This window comes from Podarcis gaigeae, assembly GCF_964106915.1.
Source record: "Podarcis gaigeae genome assembly, chromosome: 1".
Classification (NCBI taxonomy): domain Eukaryota; kingdom Metazoa; phylum Chordata; class Lepidosauria; order Squamata; family Lacertidae; genus Podarcis; species Podarcis gaigeae.
Window position 1 is genome coordinate 47,925,016 of NC_139678.1, and position 17,721 is coordinate 47,942,736.

At 45.7% G+C, this 17,721-nt stretch overlaps 1 protein-coding gene across 7 annotated transcripts in view; it reads left to right on the forward strand.

Moving 5' to 3' along the window:
• The first annotated feature begins 7,067 nt into the window (after positions 1 to 7,067).
• Positions 7,068 to 17,721, forward strand: part of ACTN1 (actinin alpha 1) — a 96,558-nt gene continuing 85,904 nt past the window's right edge. For 3 of the 7 annotated variants that reach the window (XM_083746643.1, XM_083746641.1, XM_083746640.1), the window contains exon 1: positions 7,141 to 7,360. In XM_083746643.1, the coding sequence (XP_083602769.1) occupies positions 7,256 to 7,360 (105 nt within the window). In that variant the 5' untranslated portion in view covers positions 7,141 to 7,255. Of the gene's footprint in view, positions 7,361 to 17,721 lie in introns of all 7 variants that reach the window. The other 4 variants (XM_083746639.1, XR_014566142.1, XM_083746642.1 and 1 more) reach the window with 4 other exon arrangements.

Sequence of the window (17,721 nt, forward strand, 5' to 3'; positions counted from 1 at the left end):
GTAATAAGGAACAGTTCCCACATGTAATAACAGTTTTTGTCAGTTTCCTTCAAGCTTGAAATGATGAAGTGCATTGGTAATATCTGAAGTGCATTGGTAGCATTTTCTGCTTAGCTTTTACAGGTGGTTTGAATATATGGTTTGTTTTCAAAATAAGTCCTTGAAATCTGATAGAAATTATCAAATTGAGATATAGTATGTTACTTTTTACTTGATATCTTATACTGCTGCCACTAATGCAGAAATATAGTTGCTGCAAACACACCTGATAGTGGTGGAGAACCCACAAGAACCAATACCGTCTCCAGGGAAATCAAGAGAACAGATATTCCCATTACTTTACCAGCCTACAGCTTTCTATGTGCAGCAGCTGTAATTTACTTCCTCTTTTTTTTTTCCTCCCAGAAGAGAGAAATTCCATATCAGTAATAGTCGACGTCATTCTATGCAATTGGAATCATCTGGTAGCCAGAGAGCAGAAGAACTGGCCACTCTAGGAGACAGGCTGCAGATACAGAATTTCATGCCCTGGGCCACCTGATACAGTATGTAGCAATTTCGATCTTATCAGGATAAATGGCCTCAGCCTGCAGTTGCTTGATCTCTGATGCCTTTCTGTAACAACTGAGGGTGACTGAGACCCCATGAGCACAGCTGAATGCAAAATTCCTGAGGCTGTTTCAACAGAAGAAATACCATGTTTTTCATCTCAAAGTTTAAAAACAAGACAGTCTGTCTTCTCTACAGTATGTATTGCCTTACAGGAGTTGAGATGTGTATGTTTTTGTATCTAACAAGTACTTCCTTAGTGAAATATTCCTTTTTTATATGCAATTTAGCATGGTTCCCCCAGAGCAGGGGTCTGCAACCCGCGGCTCCGGAGCCGCATGTGGCCCTTTTACACCTTTGCTGTGGCTCCGGGGCGGATACTAGCGAGGGGAGGAGGCGCATTGTGCGCCCCGACACTCCCCACTGTGGCGGGCGCTGTACTGGCTGTGACATCGCACCGTCCCGACGTCACCTTCCCGCCCGCTGTCAGATCGCGGCTCCGGAGATATATTTGTTTTAAATGTTGCAATGGTTTTGCGGCTCCCAGTTTTTTCCCCTTCGGAAACAGGTCCAAGTGGCTCTTTTTGTCTTAAAGGTTGCAGACCCCTGCCCCAGAGAGAGAGAGAGAGAGAGAGAGAGAGAGAGAGAGATATAAATTCTTCCCTACCTAATCCAGAACAAATTACACTTTTGCCAACTAGTACAAACTCCAAGTAACTACTAAACTCCTCACACATGCCTATGGTTGTGTTGTACTACTTCAATATAGTGGTACCTCTGGTTATTTACTTAATTCGTTCTGGAGGTCCATTATTAACCTGAAACTGTTCTTAACCTGAAGCACAACTTTAGCTAATGAGGCCGCCCACTGCTGCCGCGCCGCTGGAGCACAATTTCTGTTCTCATCCTGAAGCAAAGTTCTTAACCTGAGGTACTATTTCTGGGTTAGCAGAGTCTGTAACCTGAAGCATATGTAACCTGAAGTGTATGTAACCCGAGGTACCACTGTACATGGAGAAGAAAGCATTGCATAGGAAGGTAACAATGAGGTAAGTTAAAGGTAAAGGTACCCCTGCCCGTACGGGCCAGTCTTGCCAGACTCTGGGGTTGTGCGCCCATCTCACTCAAGAGGCCAGGGGCCAGCGCTGTCCGGAGACACTTCCGGGTCACGTGGCCAGCGTGACATCGCTGCTCTGGCGAGCCAGAGCCGCACACGGAAACGCTGTTTACCTTCCCGCTGGTAAGCGGTCCCTATTTATCTACTTGCACCCGGAGGTGCTTTCGAATTGCTAGGTTGGCAGGCGCTGGAACCGAGCAGTGGGAGCGCACCCCGCCGCAGGGATTCGAACCGCCGACCTTTCGATCGGCAAGTCCTAGGCGCTGAGGCTTTAACCCACAGCGCCACCTGCACAAAATCCTAAACTGGGCCTGCTGTTTATGTGACCTTAGGGTGCTTCTATAGCTTTTCTAGTGTTTCCTTTATAACAATAGTAATCTCATGCGTAGCAGAGCTATTTAAAGCCCCAAAAGATACTAGTGGAAACTAATGAAGACTTTGTCAGGTGAGATAATACCTGCTGTGTACAAATTAATTTGGGGTGGGGTGGGGATTTTACTCTTGTTGGATTGGTTCCAGCCATATGCCTCTCTTGTCAGCTGTCAGTGGCCATCTACCTGCTGCCTGAATGTCCTTCTTGGTTACATGTACATCTAGCAGCTGCTGATGCACAGTTCCTGGGACTTGATTCAGCATTTAAAGAATTTATGGTAGTGAAATATGAAGCTAAGACCACAAAGTGGAGGTTGCCACTCAACATCAAGAACAGGACACACCATGTAACATTCAGGAAAATTACTCTGTTCCTGAGATGGATGCATGATAAAACACGAAAATAAATATACTGTCCAACACTTCAATCGATTTGTATCATTTTTGTAGCAGATGCATATAATCGATACTTTCAGAATTTTCATGCTGGCCATATGACCCAGAAAAGCTGTCTGCAGACAAACACTGGCTCCCTCAGCCTGAAAGCAGAGATAAGCGCCGCACCCCACACTTGACTTCAACTGGACTTAATTGTCCAGGAGTCTTTTACCTTACCTTACCTAGTTAGGGAACCTGCATCCATAAGCCATTATAATTCAGTTTTACTTAATTTTCCATTATAAGTAGTGCAATTAGTCTAAGCTCCTGCTCTCAGGCATGCTTACTAAAATCAAATTTAATTGAAATAAGTGCAAGCTCATATTCATGTTCAAATATGCTTCTATTTCATAATACATGAATTACCGTATCCACACTCACTCGTAGTCACACCCCCCAACAGCCTTAGGAAATAAATGCTTGAGGTCACCATTGACACAGTTTAAAAATACATACAATGTGCAGAGAAGTATGAACCTATCAGTATGAATCTATAACATGAACATTGCTCCTGGGCCTCCACTTGCTTCTAGATCAGGGCCTGAGAACCTATGGCCCTCCAAATGTGGTTGGACTCCCAGCAGCCCCAGATAGCCTGGCCAGTGGTCAGTGATTATGAAAGCTGTCATTCAGCAAGACCCAGAGAATCACAGTGGGGAGTGCGCTGTTGTGCTCAGGTCCTTGTTTGTGGGTTTCTCATGGGCATGGGTGTTGCACTAGGATTTTGCACTAGGTGGGCTTTTGGCCTGATCCATCAAGGCTCTACTCTTCATAGGTCAGTGGCTTTACGCTTTTGCCTAAGCTACTATAATATACCAGTACAGGATAGTGTAGAAAAGAATAGAACTACTGCAGGGGGCGGGAGAATTGCATACAGAGCGATTCAAGGTATGTTCCACAAAGGCAACAAATAGCCAGTGCAGAAAGAACAACAATGTGACACTGTTGCTTTCAGACTCATTGTTAAGCTTCACCGTAGCACTTTGTTAATCTCCTTCCTGCAAGTTCTAACAAGACAGTTGTGCCGAGGGACTGAATTCCCTGTTTATGGAACATAAATCTGCCCTCCCCTTTGGTATCCAAAGTAAGGGTGGGAAGTTAAGAAGCAGTGTTTCCAGACGATCAGTGTGGAAAACGCATCGCAGAGTCTCTCAAGCACAAACCCCAGCTTCACTCCCACTCCTTTTCTCTCTCATGTTAGCCCCCGTTTGACTAGGAGCACCAAGGCTGCCATCTTATTTTAGTTTTCACCTCAAGCAGTTGTGACCCCAGGAATGTCTACTGCGCTGCACTGCCAAATCTAGTTTAAAGGAATGCAGAGTTCTCTTGCAGAATTATGCACTCCCCCAGTGGTGTTGCCAGAGGGAAGCGGCCTGCAACCCACCAAGACAAAATAGGAGGCAAGGAAACTTCCTACTCTGCTATACATGCAGCTGCTACATTGGAAGGGAGGGGACACAAACACACACACAGAAGGGCAGTCCATCCTATTTCACAGCCTGAGGCAAAACAGGAAGGTGGTGCTGCCCCGTGCATGTGCTGCCTGCCCACTTTGTTGCCCCCCACCAAAATGTTGCTTACTGGGGTCACACAACTTCCAGGTTCTGGTGAGATCTCACAGACACCTCTGCATGGTTTTGCTGAAATATTAGCACATAGAGATAGGTGAGCCAGCTGTATAGTGCAGCTGGATTACTTCCTGGAAATGTAGTTTCAATTTATGACTTATGCAATCGTGGAAGGGACAAGTATTTATCCTCCAAGTTCACATTTGTCTTTCTGGAAGGCAGTGGCGGAGCTTCATGCTCTGGCACGGGGGGGGGGGGCAGAGAGCAGGTGGGAGTGGAGCTGGTGTGCGTCCTGGGGGCATGGCGTGCTGCCTTTGGGGGCATGGTGCCCAGCACAGGCGAGGGGGGCCGCGATGGCACCCCACCGGGATTGCACTGCCAGGGGCAGTGCACTCCCCCCCGCACTCCTCTTCCTCCGCCAGTGCTGAAGGATGACCTTGTTTAAGAGACGGGAGACTCAGGTTCGAATTGCTATGAAGTTCACTGAGTAACTTTGGATGTGTCATTAAATCTGAATCTGACATACCTCACAAGGCTGTTGTGTGGGTGAAGGCAGTAGGCCGAGAACCAGTTGTGATCTCTCAGCTCCTTTAAGGAAGGGTAGGATATGTTGTTTAGTCGTTTAGTCATGTCCGACTCTTCGTGACCCCATGGACCAGAGCACGCCAGGCACTCCTGTCTTCCACTGCCTCCCGCAGTTTGGTCAGACTCATGTTTGTAGCTTCGAGAACACTGTCCAACCATCTCGTCCTCTGCCGTCCCCTTCTTCTTGTGCCCTCAGTCTTTCCCAACATCAGGGTCTTTTCCAGGGAGTCTTCTCTTCTCATGAGGTGGCCAAAGTATTGGAGCCTCAGCTTCACAATCTGTCCCTCCAGTGAGCACTCAGGGCTGATTTCCTTAAGAATGGATGCGTTTGATATGTATATGTAGGATATATATATGTAGGGTAGGATATATATATGTACTAATAAGTAAATTATAAAATCTGAAGTACATCTGCAGAAGTTGAAGTGCAGTCTTCCTGAGAGTAGGTACAGAGGATCAATTGACTTGTATTTCACAGACTTAGTTGTGGAAAGTAGATATGAACAAAACATGAAACTCTATAATTTTCTATGTGATAAGTTCTCCTGGTTATAAAAATTTGGTTAAATTAATGTACCCAGTGTTAGTCATACTCAGAGTAGACAAACTGAAATTAAAAGACATGACTTTGGTCCACTGATTTCAGTAATCCTACTCTGAGTAAAACCTCGTTGGATACAATCCATCTTTTTAAGCTTCTACAGTTTGTCAAGTTAAACAGCAGCAAAAAATAAATAATGCAATTTCCTATAGGGAATTCATTACTTGCAATAATTGATAATAAGCCATAGCATTGCATAAAATCAAAATATGACTAGGCATGGTTGGTGTAGAAAGCAACACTCCACCCCCTCATAGACTAGAACTAACTTGGGGTCACACAGTGCAGTTGTTTAGCAGTGGATTCAGGAGAACAAACTCAAGGACGTACATACAAAATTGGCTGCCACACCATGTCACGATGGCACCTAGATGGCTTTTTAAAAGGAACTAGACAAATTCATGCCTGATATGTCTTTCTACTGCCACAAGGCATGAGAATGAGTAAGAACCTTCAGGGTTGGGTGCAGCAGATTTCACAGATCCAGATGTTTGGGAACATACGACGAAGGAAGCCTCTAGCAATCCTCCTCATGCCTTGTTTGTGAGCTTCCAGAGTCATCTAAATTGGTTCCAGGGCATGGATAGGGAGCCTATGGGCTCACAATTCCCACAGGACCACAACTCAAAAAGTTACTGCAGCTTCCATCACCCGGAGTTGTGGTCGGATGCATGGGCATAGCCAGGATTTTTTGGGGGGAGGGCAGGACTTTTGTTAGGGGAGGGGCAGAACTGCTGTGATTGGTGAGTTAGTTAAGTATTTCTATTGTTTTGCTTGATCTAGGAGGGCAGCTGCACCCCTGTTCATCCGTCCTCGTCCCCCCCTGCTATGCCCATGGTGGGGGGGGGGAGGAGCTGGGAGTCCTGGTAATATCTGCATGGCTGTCGGTTCCTCATCCCTGGCCTAGTCTTGATCCAACAATATTCAAAGTGTCTTGCCTTTTGATTTGGAAACTCTCACAAAGTATTTCTCACAAACCCTTTTAATATGTTGCTATTCTAAAATAACAGTATTTTGAAAAGGATGAAATGCCCTTCAGAAATTCTGTCCTTGCAGAGATCACTTTTAGTGGGTAAGCATTTAGTAAATTCAAATGTTGCTTTCGAAATTTTGCTACTAGATTCCGTTCAAATTTGGCAGTCTACTGAATATGCTGGGTTCCTTCCCCTCAAAAATCAAAACAAATCACAAGCCTTTGTTTTTATTTTTTAAGAGCTGTAGGTGTGAAGTGTTTGTAGGCAACCAGACGCAAATCTCCTCTTAATAAAATTATGAGAGGGTGGGGAGAGAGCACTTAAAGCAAAGGTGGGAACAAACCCCACTTCATTTCAGCTTTGTTTCCCAGTGTCTTCTGCTGCAGGAGCTTCTCATAGACACCGAACTTCTCGTAACGGTGACTGACTCTATGCTCCACGTACGAGGAAGGAGGCGCTGAATCCTATCGAGTCCCCTCACATTCCTTGCATTGCTTTGCAACACATGACCACGGGCACCAGTAGGTTAAAGCCGCATATTTGTCCTCTCAGCAGCTTCTGGGACTAGAACTGTAAAATCTCCCCCGAACTCAAGGGAGACGTCACCACGCCGCTCCCACGGAGCAGATGAAATTCAGACGTCACATGTGCAGAGGGAAGGAAACTGGAGCCGGGAGGGGGAGAGGAAAGCGCTCTTAAACCGACCTATAAGAGCCGCTGGAAGTTGCGATTGACACCGGAGAGACTCAATCGGGGTTAGGGTGGCCCTCGAAAATGAACTTTGGGCAACTCCGCTGAACCAATAAGGTCAATCGGGAGGCAGGGCCGCTTTGTCCCCCACCCTCCACCCCTTTCGGTGTGTGCGAAGATTAGGTTGCGATCTGGCAGGGGGAGCTGCCTTATTCTCTCGGCTCTCGCTGCAAGTGGAGCTGCGCCTTCAGCAGCAGCAGCAGCAGCAGCAGCAGCAGCAGCAGCAGCAGGGAGCTGTCGAGCCCAGCAGCCCCGACGAGGCGAAGCAGCACCGAAGGACCCCCGGCAGCCTCTCGCAGGAATGGATCATTATGACTCTCAGCAAACCAACGACTACATGCAGCCCGAGGACGACTGGGACAGGGATCTACTTTTGGATCCGGCTTGGGAAAAGCAACAGAGGAAGGTAAACCTGGATCTCGCCTGCCTCCGGCGGTGGGCGGTGGGGAGGGGAGCAGAAGCCCCATCAGTCTAGATGAGACCGAGGAGGCGGCGGCGGAATCTGGGAGCGTGGAGGGAGCGTGTGGGATCGGCATCCCGTGGGGCGCCGCCGAGGAGATTGTGGGCGCCGCCAATCCGCACATGCGGCTGTGCAGCCGCGGTTTCCATTTGCCCCCTGATTTTTGCCCACGCTGTGTAGATCCGGAGCAGCTGCTGAGCCCAGGATACCAGGCGCTTCTGCTGCGCCCGTCTCCTGCGCCTCCGCCGCCCTCTCCTCGGGAACCTCGTGGAATAATTTCAGCGCCGTTCCGTTCCTCTCCGTCTTCTAGTGTCAGGGCGGGCGGCGGGGATGGGGTGGGCGCGACGCTCAGCCCAGCGTGGCTAAGGATTTGTCTCCAAGGGAGATCTTCCCGCTTCCCTCCCTCACGCACGCTCGCTCGCATCCTCCTCCGCCGTCCCCACCGTGGCCAATCTGACACGGAAATAATGTCTTGTGTGGACGGTGGCGTCTCGCTCCCAGGGCGCAATAATTGGAGAGGGCTCATAATAACCAAGAACTCCCTTTAAAACACACGCGCAGTAGGGCAGGGGTTAAAGTTGTTCCATAGGCTTGGCTAGGGATCTATTTCGTTCGGAATAGACCAGCTTTGCCAGATCATGCTTTGTCCGCATGTAGCCTTCTTTTCTAAAATAAAAAGCTTTTTTTATTTAAAAAGAAACACCGTCAGAGGCAAGCATGAGGTTGCTAGCGAAAGGCAGCGGAGGTGACGTGCAGAAGGGGGAGGTGGGTCGGGGTGAGGGGGAGACGCTGCTGAAATAAGGCGGTCGGCCGCGGAAAGTGTGGCGGAAGGTAAAGGGACGGAGCCGTTTGCGTTGCTCAATGCCTCGGCGCCGAAGTTGCCTTCCTTCCTTCCTCCACCTCCTCCTCCTCCAGCAACAGATGTTTTCCTCGCCTGCGGGCGGGAGACAGGCTGGCTCGGCTGGCCTCTCCGGCGTTTCGCAACGCCACCTTCCCGGAGGGGCTCTTCTAGCAGGGAAGTAAGTGGCTGGGCAGTTTGCGCGCTTTGTTGCTGCTGCCGCCGCCTTGCTAGGTGGAAGCAGCGGGGCTCCCTCTCCTTCGCCCCGAGGGGAGGGCGGCGCGTAGGTAGCGCGTGTTCCCTGCCACACAGTGTCATTAGGAACGGCAACACTTCCTCTCTCGAAGCTGTTACCCGCCAAGGAAAGTTGCTTTAAAGGAGGGGTTGTCCCCTCCCCACTTCCAGCCGCCAGAAATCTAAAGGTGTCTTTGGGAAGGTCGAGCAACCCGGGGGGAAATCTTTGGCCAGCGGCCTCGTGCCGGCGGCCTGCAGTTCTTTCTTGTAGGGCGAGAATCCGGAGTGGGGAAGTGGGGGTCCAGGTTGTCCTAAGCGGGGGCTATGTCAGGCCGATGGGTTGGGTTGGTTGGTGTTCGTGACCCGCCTGCGCGCAGAGCCACGCTCTCCCTCGCTCTCTGCCCTTCGCTAGCGGGATGGTGGCTCACTTCAAGTTTTGAATGGTGCGGTTTAGGGCTGGGCTTGTGCAAAAGTCATGTCCAAAAATGGTAACATTCATCCCATTTTTAAATTTAGGGAGGCGGGGGAGGGAGGTTAGGAGGCGTTCTAGCTTCTTCATTCTCTCTCTCTGCCCCCCCCCCCCATAACCAAAGGCATCCTGTATTAGCTCACTCTGGAATCCTAAGCCCTTAAACATTTCCCTTTAGTCATTTGTCAGACGGCAAAGCCCGATGAAGAGGAGGAGAAGCATTTGGCAAAGTTGCCTCCTAGCTATGTGACACACAGAAGAGGTCAGCAGAGGGAATGGCTTCTGCGTGTCTGGCTGGAGCTTTGTATGTATTTTGCCACATTAAAAGGACTTTGATGGAAGTCTGGTGGGTAAAAGAAGCATATTTTTAAAAACAGCAACAAGTGACTCCCCTCCCAAGGAGCTCTGAATAAAGGTGGGAATGTATCAATCCAAGGGACTGACTAATTGGAGAATACCCTGTTGTCGTTCCCCTTGCCTAGTTTATGAAACGATGTATAGATACTTTAAGATGATGTGCCTTCAATGGAGGCTAAGTTAATTAAAGAACTCCCGTCAGAGATATGCATCCTGGCTTGACAAGGCTTTGTAGAGAAAATAAAGACAAGAGAAACAAACCCGGAAAACAAGGGTGCTCGTTGAAGAATGGGGTGCAGGGCAGATGACCTTGGCATGACAACAAGAGGGAGAGGAGTGGTAATTTAATTCTCAGTCCATGAGGTGGGAATGTTAAATCGCTGGCCCATGGGATGCAGCAGAAGTTGCTACTGAGAGATTTAAATTACCACAGAAGAGTTATGGGCAGATGATTCTTCAGTCTCACCCCCTTTTTTTCTTAGAACAACATGACGTTTTAATTAGTAAACTTTGTGCAGCAAAGGGAGAAATTCTGTATATAGTAGAACAAAGAGATTTGTCCCTCATTTCTCATAGACAAATTATTTTATCTCTTCTTTTTTTTGCAGTTAATGTCTACATGCCAAGCAGAATTTACATGAAATCAGCATATAAAGACAGTAAACAAAATTTTAAAATCCTTCATAAAAATCAAGTATCGTTAAAGCTCATAATTTCAAGACAAAATATAAAATACTGTTGAAACTGGGTAGAAGATAAGTTTCTAGTGTATTCATCTTAACGTTACAACTGGAAGAACTTTAAAAGGCTTCATAGTATTGGTAGTTAATTCCAAAGTGCTGGGGGGCAATGATCAGACCCTGTTCTGCGCCCCTGTTATTCTAACCTTTTAACCATGGGGAAAATCCAAGCAGAGCTGAATCTGTCACTCTTAACGAGATTGGCTCACATTGTGAACAGTCTGCTGTAAGGCAGGAGACAGGAACCTGTGGCTCCTCAGATATTGTTGGGACTCCCTCTCACCAGTCCCAGCTGGTATGTCCTGTGGCTAAGTATGGTGGGAGTTTTAGTCCAGAAATATAACATAGTCCCTAAGGCATAGTGAGCTCAAGCTTTGTAGAACTCCAATCCTAAAGGCACTTGTTAGGGAATTAAGTTGAACTCTGGGACTTACTTTTGAACAGAAATGCATAGGATCACACTGTTTGGTTTTATAGTTTAAAAACCAGCAGCACCCTGAACTTTGTCAAGGAGCCAACTGGCAATTAATGTAACTTACGCAATCTTGCAGATGAATGGGTCGTATGGGCATTCCTTGTAGGCCATCCCCTGATTTGGGAGTGCAAGGAGAATGTCTGACAAATTAGTCCTTATTTTAAATGAACCTAAACTTCAATTATTTTGTATTCCAAATATTTTCCAGTTACTCTGGAAAACTAACATTAGGAAGTTCTTACATCCCTTCTTTGCACTAGCTGGATGACCCTCATGGGTCCCTTCCAACTTTACAAATCTGTGAACATTCAGGGTGTGTAACAACATTTCCTTAACATGCTCTAGTATCCCTGTAAGTCACTCTTCCCTTGTATAGGAGCTATCTAGTGAATCTGCAGGCAAGCTGGGATTTGGCTCAAAGTCTCATTATTAATGTTGTCCTATGGACCAAAGCAGCACTTGGAGTAGCAGATCTGCAACACCACTTGGCATTTCTCTGTAAACTAAGCATGAGGAACCTTCTGCCCTCCATATTGCTGAATTCTGACACCCATCAGCTCCAGCCAGTATGGGTAATGGTGGTGGATGATTGGAGTTGTAGTCCAGCAACATATGGAGGGCTGCAGGGTAGCCACATGTTTCTCAAACTGCAGGACATAAGATACTGGAGGGGAAAGGAATAATTCTGCATGTGCTCTTGGGAACGACAGACGATGAGCAGTGGGGGAGGAATAGCATCAGCAAGCTGGAGAAGGTAGGAAAGGAGGAGTATGGGGAAATATTGATTTAGGGAGGGATCCAAGGGCGATACATTAGTGGTTGGTGTGATTTCATAAAGTTTGAAAAGCAAAAGAAATGTGATTGGAGTTTGGCTGTGCTGTGGCTTGCAGTTTGGTACTTTCATGTAGGAAGTGTGACAAAGCAAGTATGTTTCTCATAGGCTAGAAACTGTGGCTTCTGGTAAGGGGGCTGGCCTCATAACCACAGGGAGAAAAATGGGCTAAAGTCACCAGTGCCTGTGACAGCACATCTCTTTTCACACCAAAACTTCCATGTAGATTGGACCCTGAATTTTAATGTATCTCCTCTTGGTGGTATTCCAGCATGCACATGAGATTTCCTCACCTTCCATTGAGTCTCTGTTGTCTACGGAGATATACAGAGAGAAGCTGCCTGAGCATTTAAGTCAATAGATAAATAAATAAGCCTTGACCCAGACAGAGGAGAATTGTGAACAGGATTAATATCTGGTGTGTAGGAAGGGCCATAGCTCAGTGCTTTGCTTGCAGAAGATCCTGGGTTCAATTTGGGGCACCTCCAGGTAGAGTTCACCTTTCTGAAACCTTGCCAGTTAGTGTAGAGACTACGGAAATAGATGTGCTGTACTGTTAGTCAGTTCGGTATTAGGCAGCTTCCTATGTTTTGCCTTCTCTCAAAAACCAGCCTTGGGACCTCACCAACCTGAAAAGGACTGTTCAGCTCTTCTGCTCATGTGTGGTGTTGGCATAAGTGTGTGTGTCTTGCAGGCAGGTTTTCCATTTTAAAACTTTAAAAAAGCTCATCATAGCATCAATTCATTTAAAAGAAAGAGGTTAGGTTATGTTTCTTGAATCTACAAATCACTTCCCACAACAAGTCCCGGTGCAATTTTCAAGAATAAAATATGATAATAAAAATTCATAAACATATTCAAAATATGATAAACATACATCTACATTAAATACATTTCCATATAGGCTTTGCACTTTCCACATGAGGTTTGAATTACAGGGTTAGTGTGCTTTTTTTCTTTTAATACAATTTTTTTTGGAAGTTCCTGTTGAATTGCTTGAATAGAACTTCCAACCTTGACCTTTCATTCCCCAGTAAAAATAACTTTCTGTAGTAGCCCTGGCACAGCTTTTATAGGCTAACCACTGTTTCTTATTGATACTTAATGAAACTTGGGCTCATTTAATTGTGGCATGTTGCAGGCAGGTTAGAGTTTTCTGTTGTAAAGTTGGCAGAATCGAACATTTCCTGAAACCTCCTGCAACTAACTGCTAATTTTGCAACCATTGAGATTTTTCTGGTTTCATAACCAAAGGAAGTCAGGTTGCTACATGACCCTTGTTTGAAGAACTTGCTCACAATGCCCAGTGTTTCCAAACATGGCATCTCAGTGGACAATAGTATATGTCCCCTATTTGGGAAACATTTCAGCTACTTCCATGGCAGTCGCCTTTATAAGTTGGCTTTAAAATGTGCTTCGTAATCTTTGCAAAGGTAAACAGCAAGCCTGACTCAGAAAACAATGCACTCAGCCACCCTATCAGCTGTCCTTTGCACCTATTTTCTCATTAGGATCAAGAATACATTCTTGTGTCCTTTTATATTTAAAATTGTTACAGTAAACTAGTTCTAAAAAGGAAGGCAACTCACCAGGTTAAAGTAGCTAATTTTGTGTTCTCACAAGTCCTCTGGGTGTCAAATTATATGAGAATACATTGCCCACAAGGCTGTTACATTAACTTACGGGTTGACAAGAAGAATATTTCTACTTAGTTAGCCCAGGTTGGAAAGCAAACCAGTTAAACAGAATAATAACCTAATAACCCAACCTTGACTTTAAAGGAGAGGCCTCTAAGAGCACACGGAAAGCGTAAGCAATCTGAAATCTAATTTGCAAAGGAATATGGGGGGGGGGGCATGTGTGTGTGTGAGAGAGAGAGAGAGAGAGAGAGAGAATAGCTAGGTGAATAATTAGTAGGAGGGTTATGTTTAGAGGTCCCACAAACAACTCTGCAGGAGTCACACATTATACAGGATGTTTTTAATGCATGGTGCCCTAGCTGTCACCTCACAAACGCTATTTGCACTGTGTTGTGAATTCCCAGAAGGATCCCAACAAAAGAGGCAAATTGCTCTAGAGTAAAGGTAGCTGCTTGTGTTACAGATGTGGGAGGTTTTCCTGAGTTTGTAGACACGGAGAAGTAGTGTCTCTTGTATTACTAATTCATACACCCCAGATATGTGCCCTGTGGAACTGTTTTCTTGAGTTTTATGTTTCATGGGGTGTGTCAGAGTCTGCTGAGTATGTTACTAATTCACACAAGAAATTGGGCGCAATTGAAAGCCGATTTTGAAAGCCATCCAACTTTCACAAACTGCTTTCCATTAGGCTTGGAGGAGGGGTAAGGAGGGAGGGTGACGGCTGTGCCTTAAATCAAACAAAGGCTGGCTGTAAACCTTGATTTGCCACATGCACTATTCTGGGTTGTAGTAGCTGTTCCGTGAATGCAAGCTGGCTGGGTTGTAGAAGGTGATACATTAAAAGCACCTGTGCCTCTGGTAGAATGCTCTTTTCTGGATGTGTATTGAGGCTTCAGTCAGCAATGAAGGCAAGCAGACAGAAAGGACAGGTGAAGGGACTGTTGGATTAGTGAGGACCGAAGGCCTACACCTGGACACCAGTGCCTGCAAAAGGTGGGGATGACGCAAGTCCCACCCTGCCAAGCTACTCGGACTGGCACTTTCTCTTGGCTCCACCCACCCAAAGCTCCTCCCCTTTGCTCCACCCCATGCAAGTCTCAAAAGGGATAGAAGGACTCAAAAGGGAAATAAATAGAGTCAGATGATGGTTGGGGTTACTATAGCGTGTGACTCTCTTGCAAGAGGCCATTGGTAGGACAATAATTTGGATACTGAAAGCTACTGTCACAGGATGTTTACCCTTTGAGAAGGGGAAATGATTTGGAGGTTAAAGGTAGGGACTAAACTACAGAGCAAATCACAGCTTATTCTTCACACGTTCTGTTTCTTTCCCAACGGCTGTTGTCTCAAGCCTTTTTACTGGGATGAACATCTGGGATGGGGGTCAAACAAACCATGGTTAAGGAAAGGTGCTGGGTTCACATGTAAATTACAAGTCATAGCTTAAACAAATAGTTTATAAGCCAACAACTGAGCAGGGTTTCATATCATGGTGGTTTTTTTGAAGTCAAATCATACTTCTCAAAGGGTAAACATCCTGTGACAGTAGCTTTGAGTATCCAAATTATTGTCCTACCGATGGCCTCTTGCAAGAGAGTCACACGCTATAGTAACCCCAACCATCATCTGACTCTATTTATTTCCCTTTTGAGTGCCTTGATTACAGGGCTGGCATGGCATTTATTGGGGTGGTTTATTGAGGGGAGGATGGAGAGAAGAAAGGACGATTCTCCTGCCTTTCTCTCTCTCACACACAGAGGGAAGAATCAAATTAGAACTGATTTGTTTTTCACAGTATAGAAAAATGATTTATTTAGAGTAGAAAGCCTTAACATTTCCTTCACAAATTTTCTGTTATTACAACTGTTTGGTAATAAGAGAAAGCAGGAAACTCCGATAATATAAGCACAAGATCCGGTGCAATATGTCTCCTTTATTGCGGAGGTTTGGACTAGATGACCCATAATCATCAACTCTTATGATTCTGCCATGAACATACTAGCTCAATTCACACATAATGCCCAGTAAACACCAGCCATTTGTTCTAGGAAACTTCTGGACAATTCATCTGGGATCTAAAGTGCTACTTAGGGTCACCCAAGGGCCCATTTCCCCCCCTTAAATTGCTGACCCCACCCTTAGAGTAAAAAAAAAAGGCTCATAACTCATATTCTATAAAATAACCTATCTTGGTTGGTTTTCTCTGCACATTTGTATTCCCCCCTCAAGAAGCTTTCATGTGTTCCTTTTCAAAGCATGCCACAATGTTCTTAATTTCCTCCCCCACCCCTTCCTTTGAGACAAGCTGATGTATGGATAAACAAGCCACAGCAGAAACCATAAAGTCTGCATTAAGATGCTAGTGAATATGGTTTTTACTCAAAGGAAAATGCCTGAACCATCTCCTAGATGCTACTAGATGGTAAATAATAAAGCCCATCCTTTGCAACAACAGTTATGATTCTCCCACTTTTCTTACTGCAGCTGGTAAGAATATTAGCTGTGATGGAAATTGTACAAAGTCCTGGTTACTTTGTTTTAACTGCCTGATTTAAGTAGAATAAATAATTTTGTTATTAAGCAGTTGGGAGTCGGAAATCTTTGCCGATCAACTGCAAATCTCCCAGAGCACCTGCCAGTAGATGCTGATCTTCATTCTGCCCACCTCTGCCATGCGCTCTCAAAACTGATAGGGGCTGCAAGGCCATTAGGACCTGGACTGGTAAACTACACTTCTTTAGGCATGGCAAACACTTGCAAAGTCACAACAATATGTTGCTTATTATGGGCTGGATCTGCATGGAACACTGCTCTTGAAACAGCCTGCTTCTGTGGTTCCCAAGGCACCTGACTCACTGCTGTTAGAAACAGAATGCCAGGCAATATGAAGAAATTTCTGACCCAGCAGGGGTTTTCTCAAGTTGTTAAGCAACTACTCCTTAGCCTGCATGACCTGACTGAGATGTTTCTCTCTCTGCAGATTCATTTCCCATCCAGGTTTCCCCTACAGAATATGACTTCCCTCCCAGATGCCCACCAAATAATTCCCACTTGTTTGTGTGTGTATATGATGCTCCCTCTCCACAACTGGGTCCCAAAGGTTAGCACAAGAGAGAAATACACCTACTATGATGTTGCAGCCTAACTTATCCTCCTCCCACATCATCAAGCTTGGCCCCTAATGACGCTTAGGGAGTGATCCCTAATATTTTGCCCTTTATCAGTATGGTGGTGCAGTGAGCTGTGCAATCCATGTATTTGGGTAAATTGGTCAGTTGTGATGTTACAATTGGCTGAGTCCTAATTTGTGCACGTCTGCTTGAAGTTCTGATGACTAATTAGGGTTTTGAAACTCAGTTCCTCTTCCCAGCCCCACACAGTATGTGCTAGACTCCAGCAGCTACTGATATGAAGATGAAGTAATATCAACCACAGTTTTAGGTGTGCAGATCTGTGCAATGTATTGAGAAAGATTTAACACTGGCTATCATAGCATCTTTACTTGCACCAAAACAGTCTACCCCAACCTGGTGCCCTCCAGCTGTTTTGGACTGAAACACTCATCAGTGTCAACCAGCATGGCTAATGGCCGGGAATTATGGGAACTGAAGTTCAGTAAATAACTGGAGGGCAGCAGGTTGAGGAAGGCTGCTCTGCAGCATGAAAGCAACTCTCTAATGCTCACTGATGCCATAAATATATTTGCCATAAATCTGGCACCATGTAGCTGTCAGGGCTTCATAGTAGTAAGGCACATTTGTCAGGCCATAACATAATACATAGATGTGTACAGTGATACATTCAAAACCCGAAAGAGAGATTTAACATTAAAGTGTGGAATCTCTATTCCTATTACAGATTGAAAACATTATTGTCAGGGCCAGAAGGAGTCTGAAAAAATAGCTCTGGGATGCATCTAGCCTACAGGCCATACATTAGCCATCTCTGACTTCACTTGCTCTCACTCACCCCTTCTATGGAACACAGATTGTTGTTTGTGAGGTGGCAGAGCCCACAGTGGCTTTGCAACTTTACCTGTCAGTCAGATTTTACAAATTAATTACAGTAGCATGAGATGAATGTCAGGCCTGGAACAGATACTTGCCAGGCAGGGAAATCCCAAGGCTTAGTTTCTACCATGGGCTTAGGTCCAACAAGCCCATAAACAGCTGGCTTGTGAAATCTTCCGCACAGTGGCTAATTTACACAACACATTTCTCATCATGAAGCAACTCTTTGCACTGCCACTGTGTAGAGAGTGGCTGTCTTTGAGCTTTACTGAGCACATCTCAGCAGAGTAGGTGGACATACGATGAGACTTTCCATGTGGATGTTTTCCAGTTTCCACTTGAATGTTTTCCACTATGAACAGACTGTATGCATCCATCTATCTCAAGAGACAATGGAGTGCTTCTCTGGGGTCAAACCACTGCTTAGCAGCACCAAAGTTGCTCCCAGTATGTTTCAGTGGTGGTGCTGACCTTTAAAGCCCTAAATGGCATCGGCCCAGTATACCTGAAGAAGTGTCCCATTAAACTTTAATTAGTTTAATGTAAATGCCCAGTGCGCTTCCATCGTCACAAGTCCCACTACAGCAGAGTATTTCGCACAGCAGTTGAAGAAGGGCAGGAGAGGCAGTATCTTTTCAAAGAGGAGTCTTGGAGCATGCGGTTTGTAACTCAAAGATAAGGTTTCTTTACAAAAACAAAAAACAACCCTGGC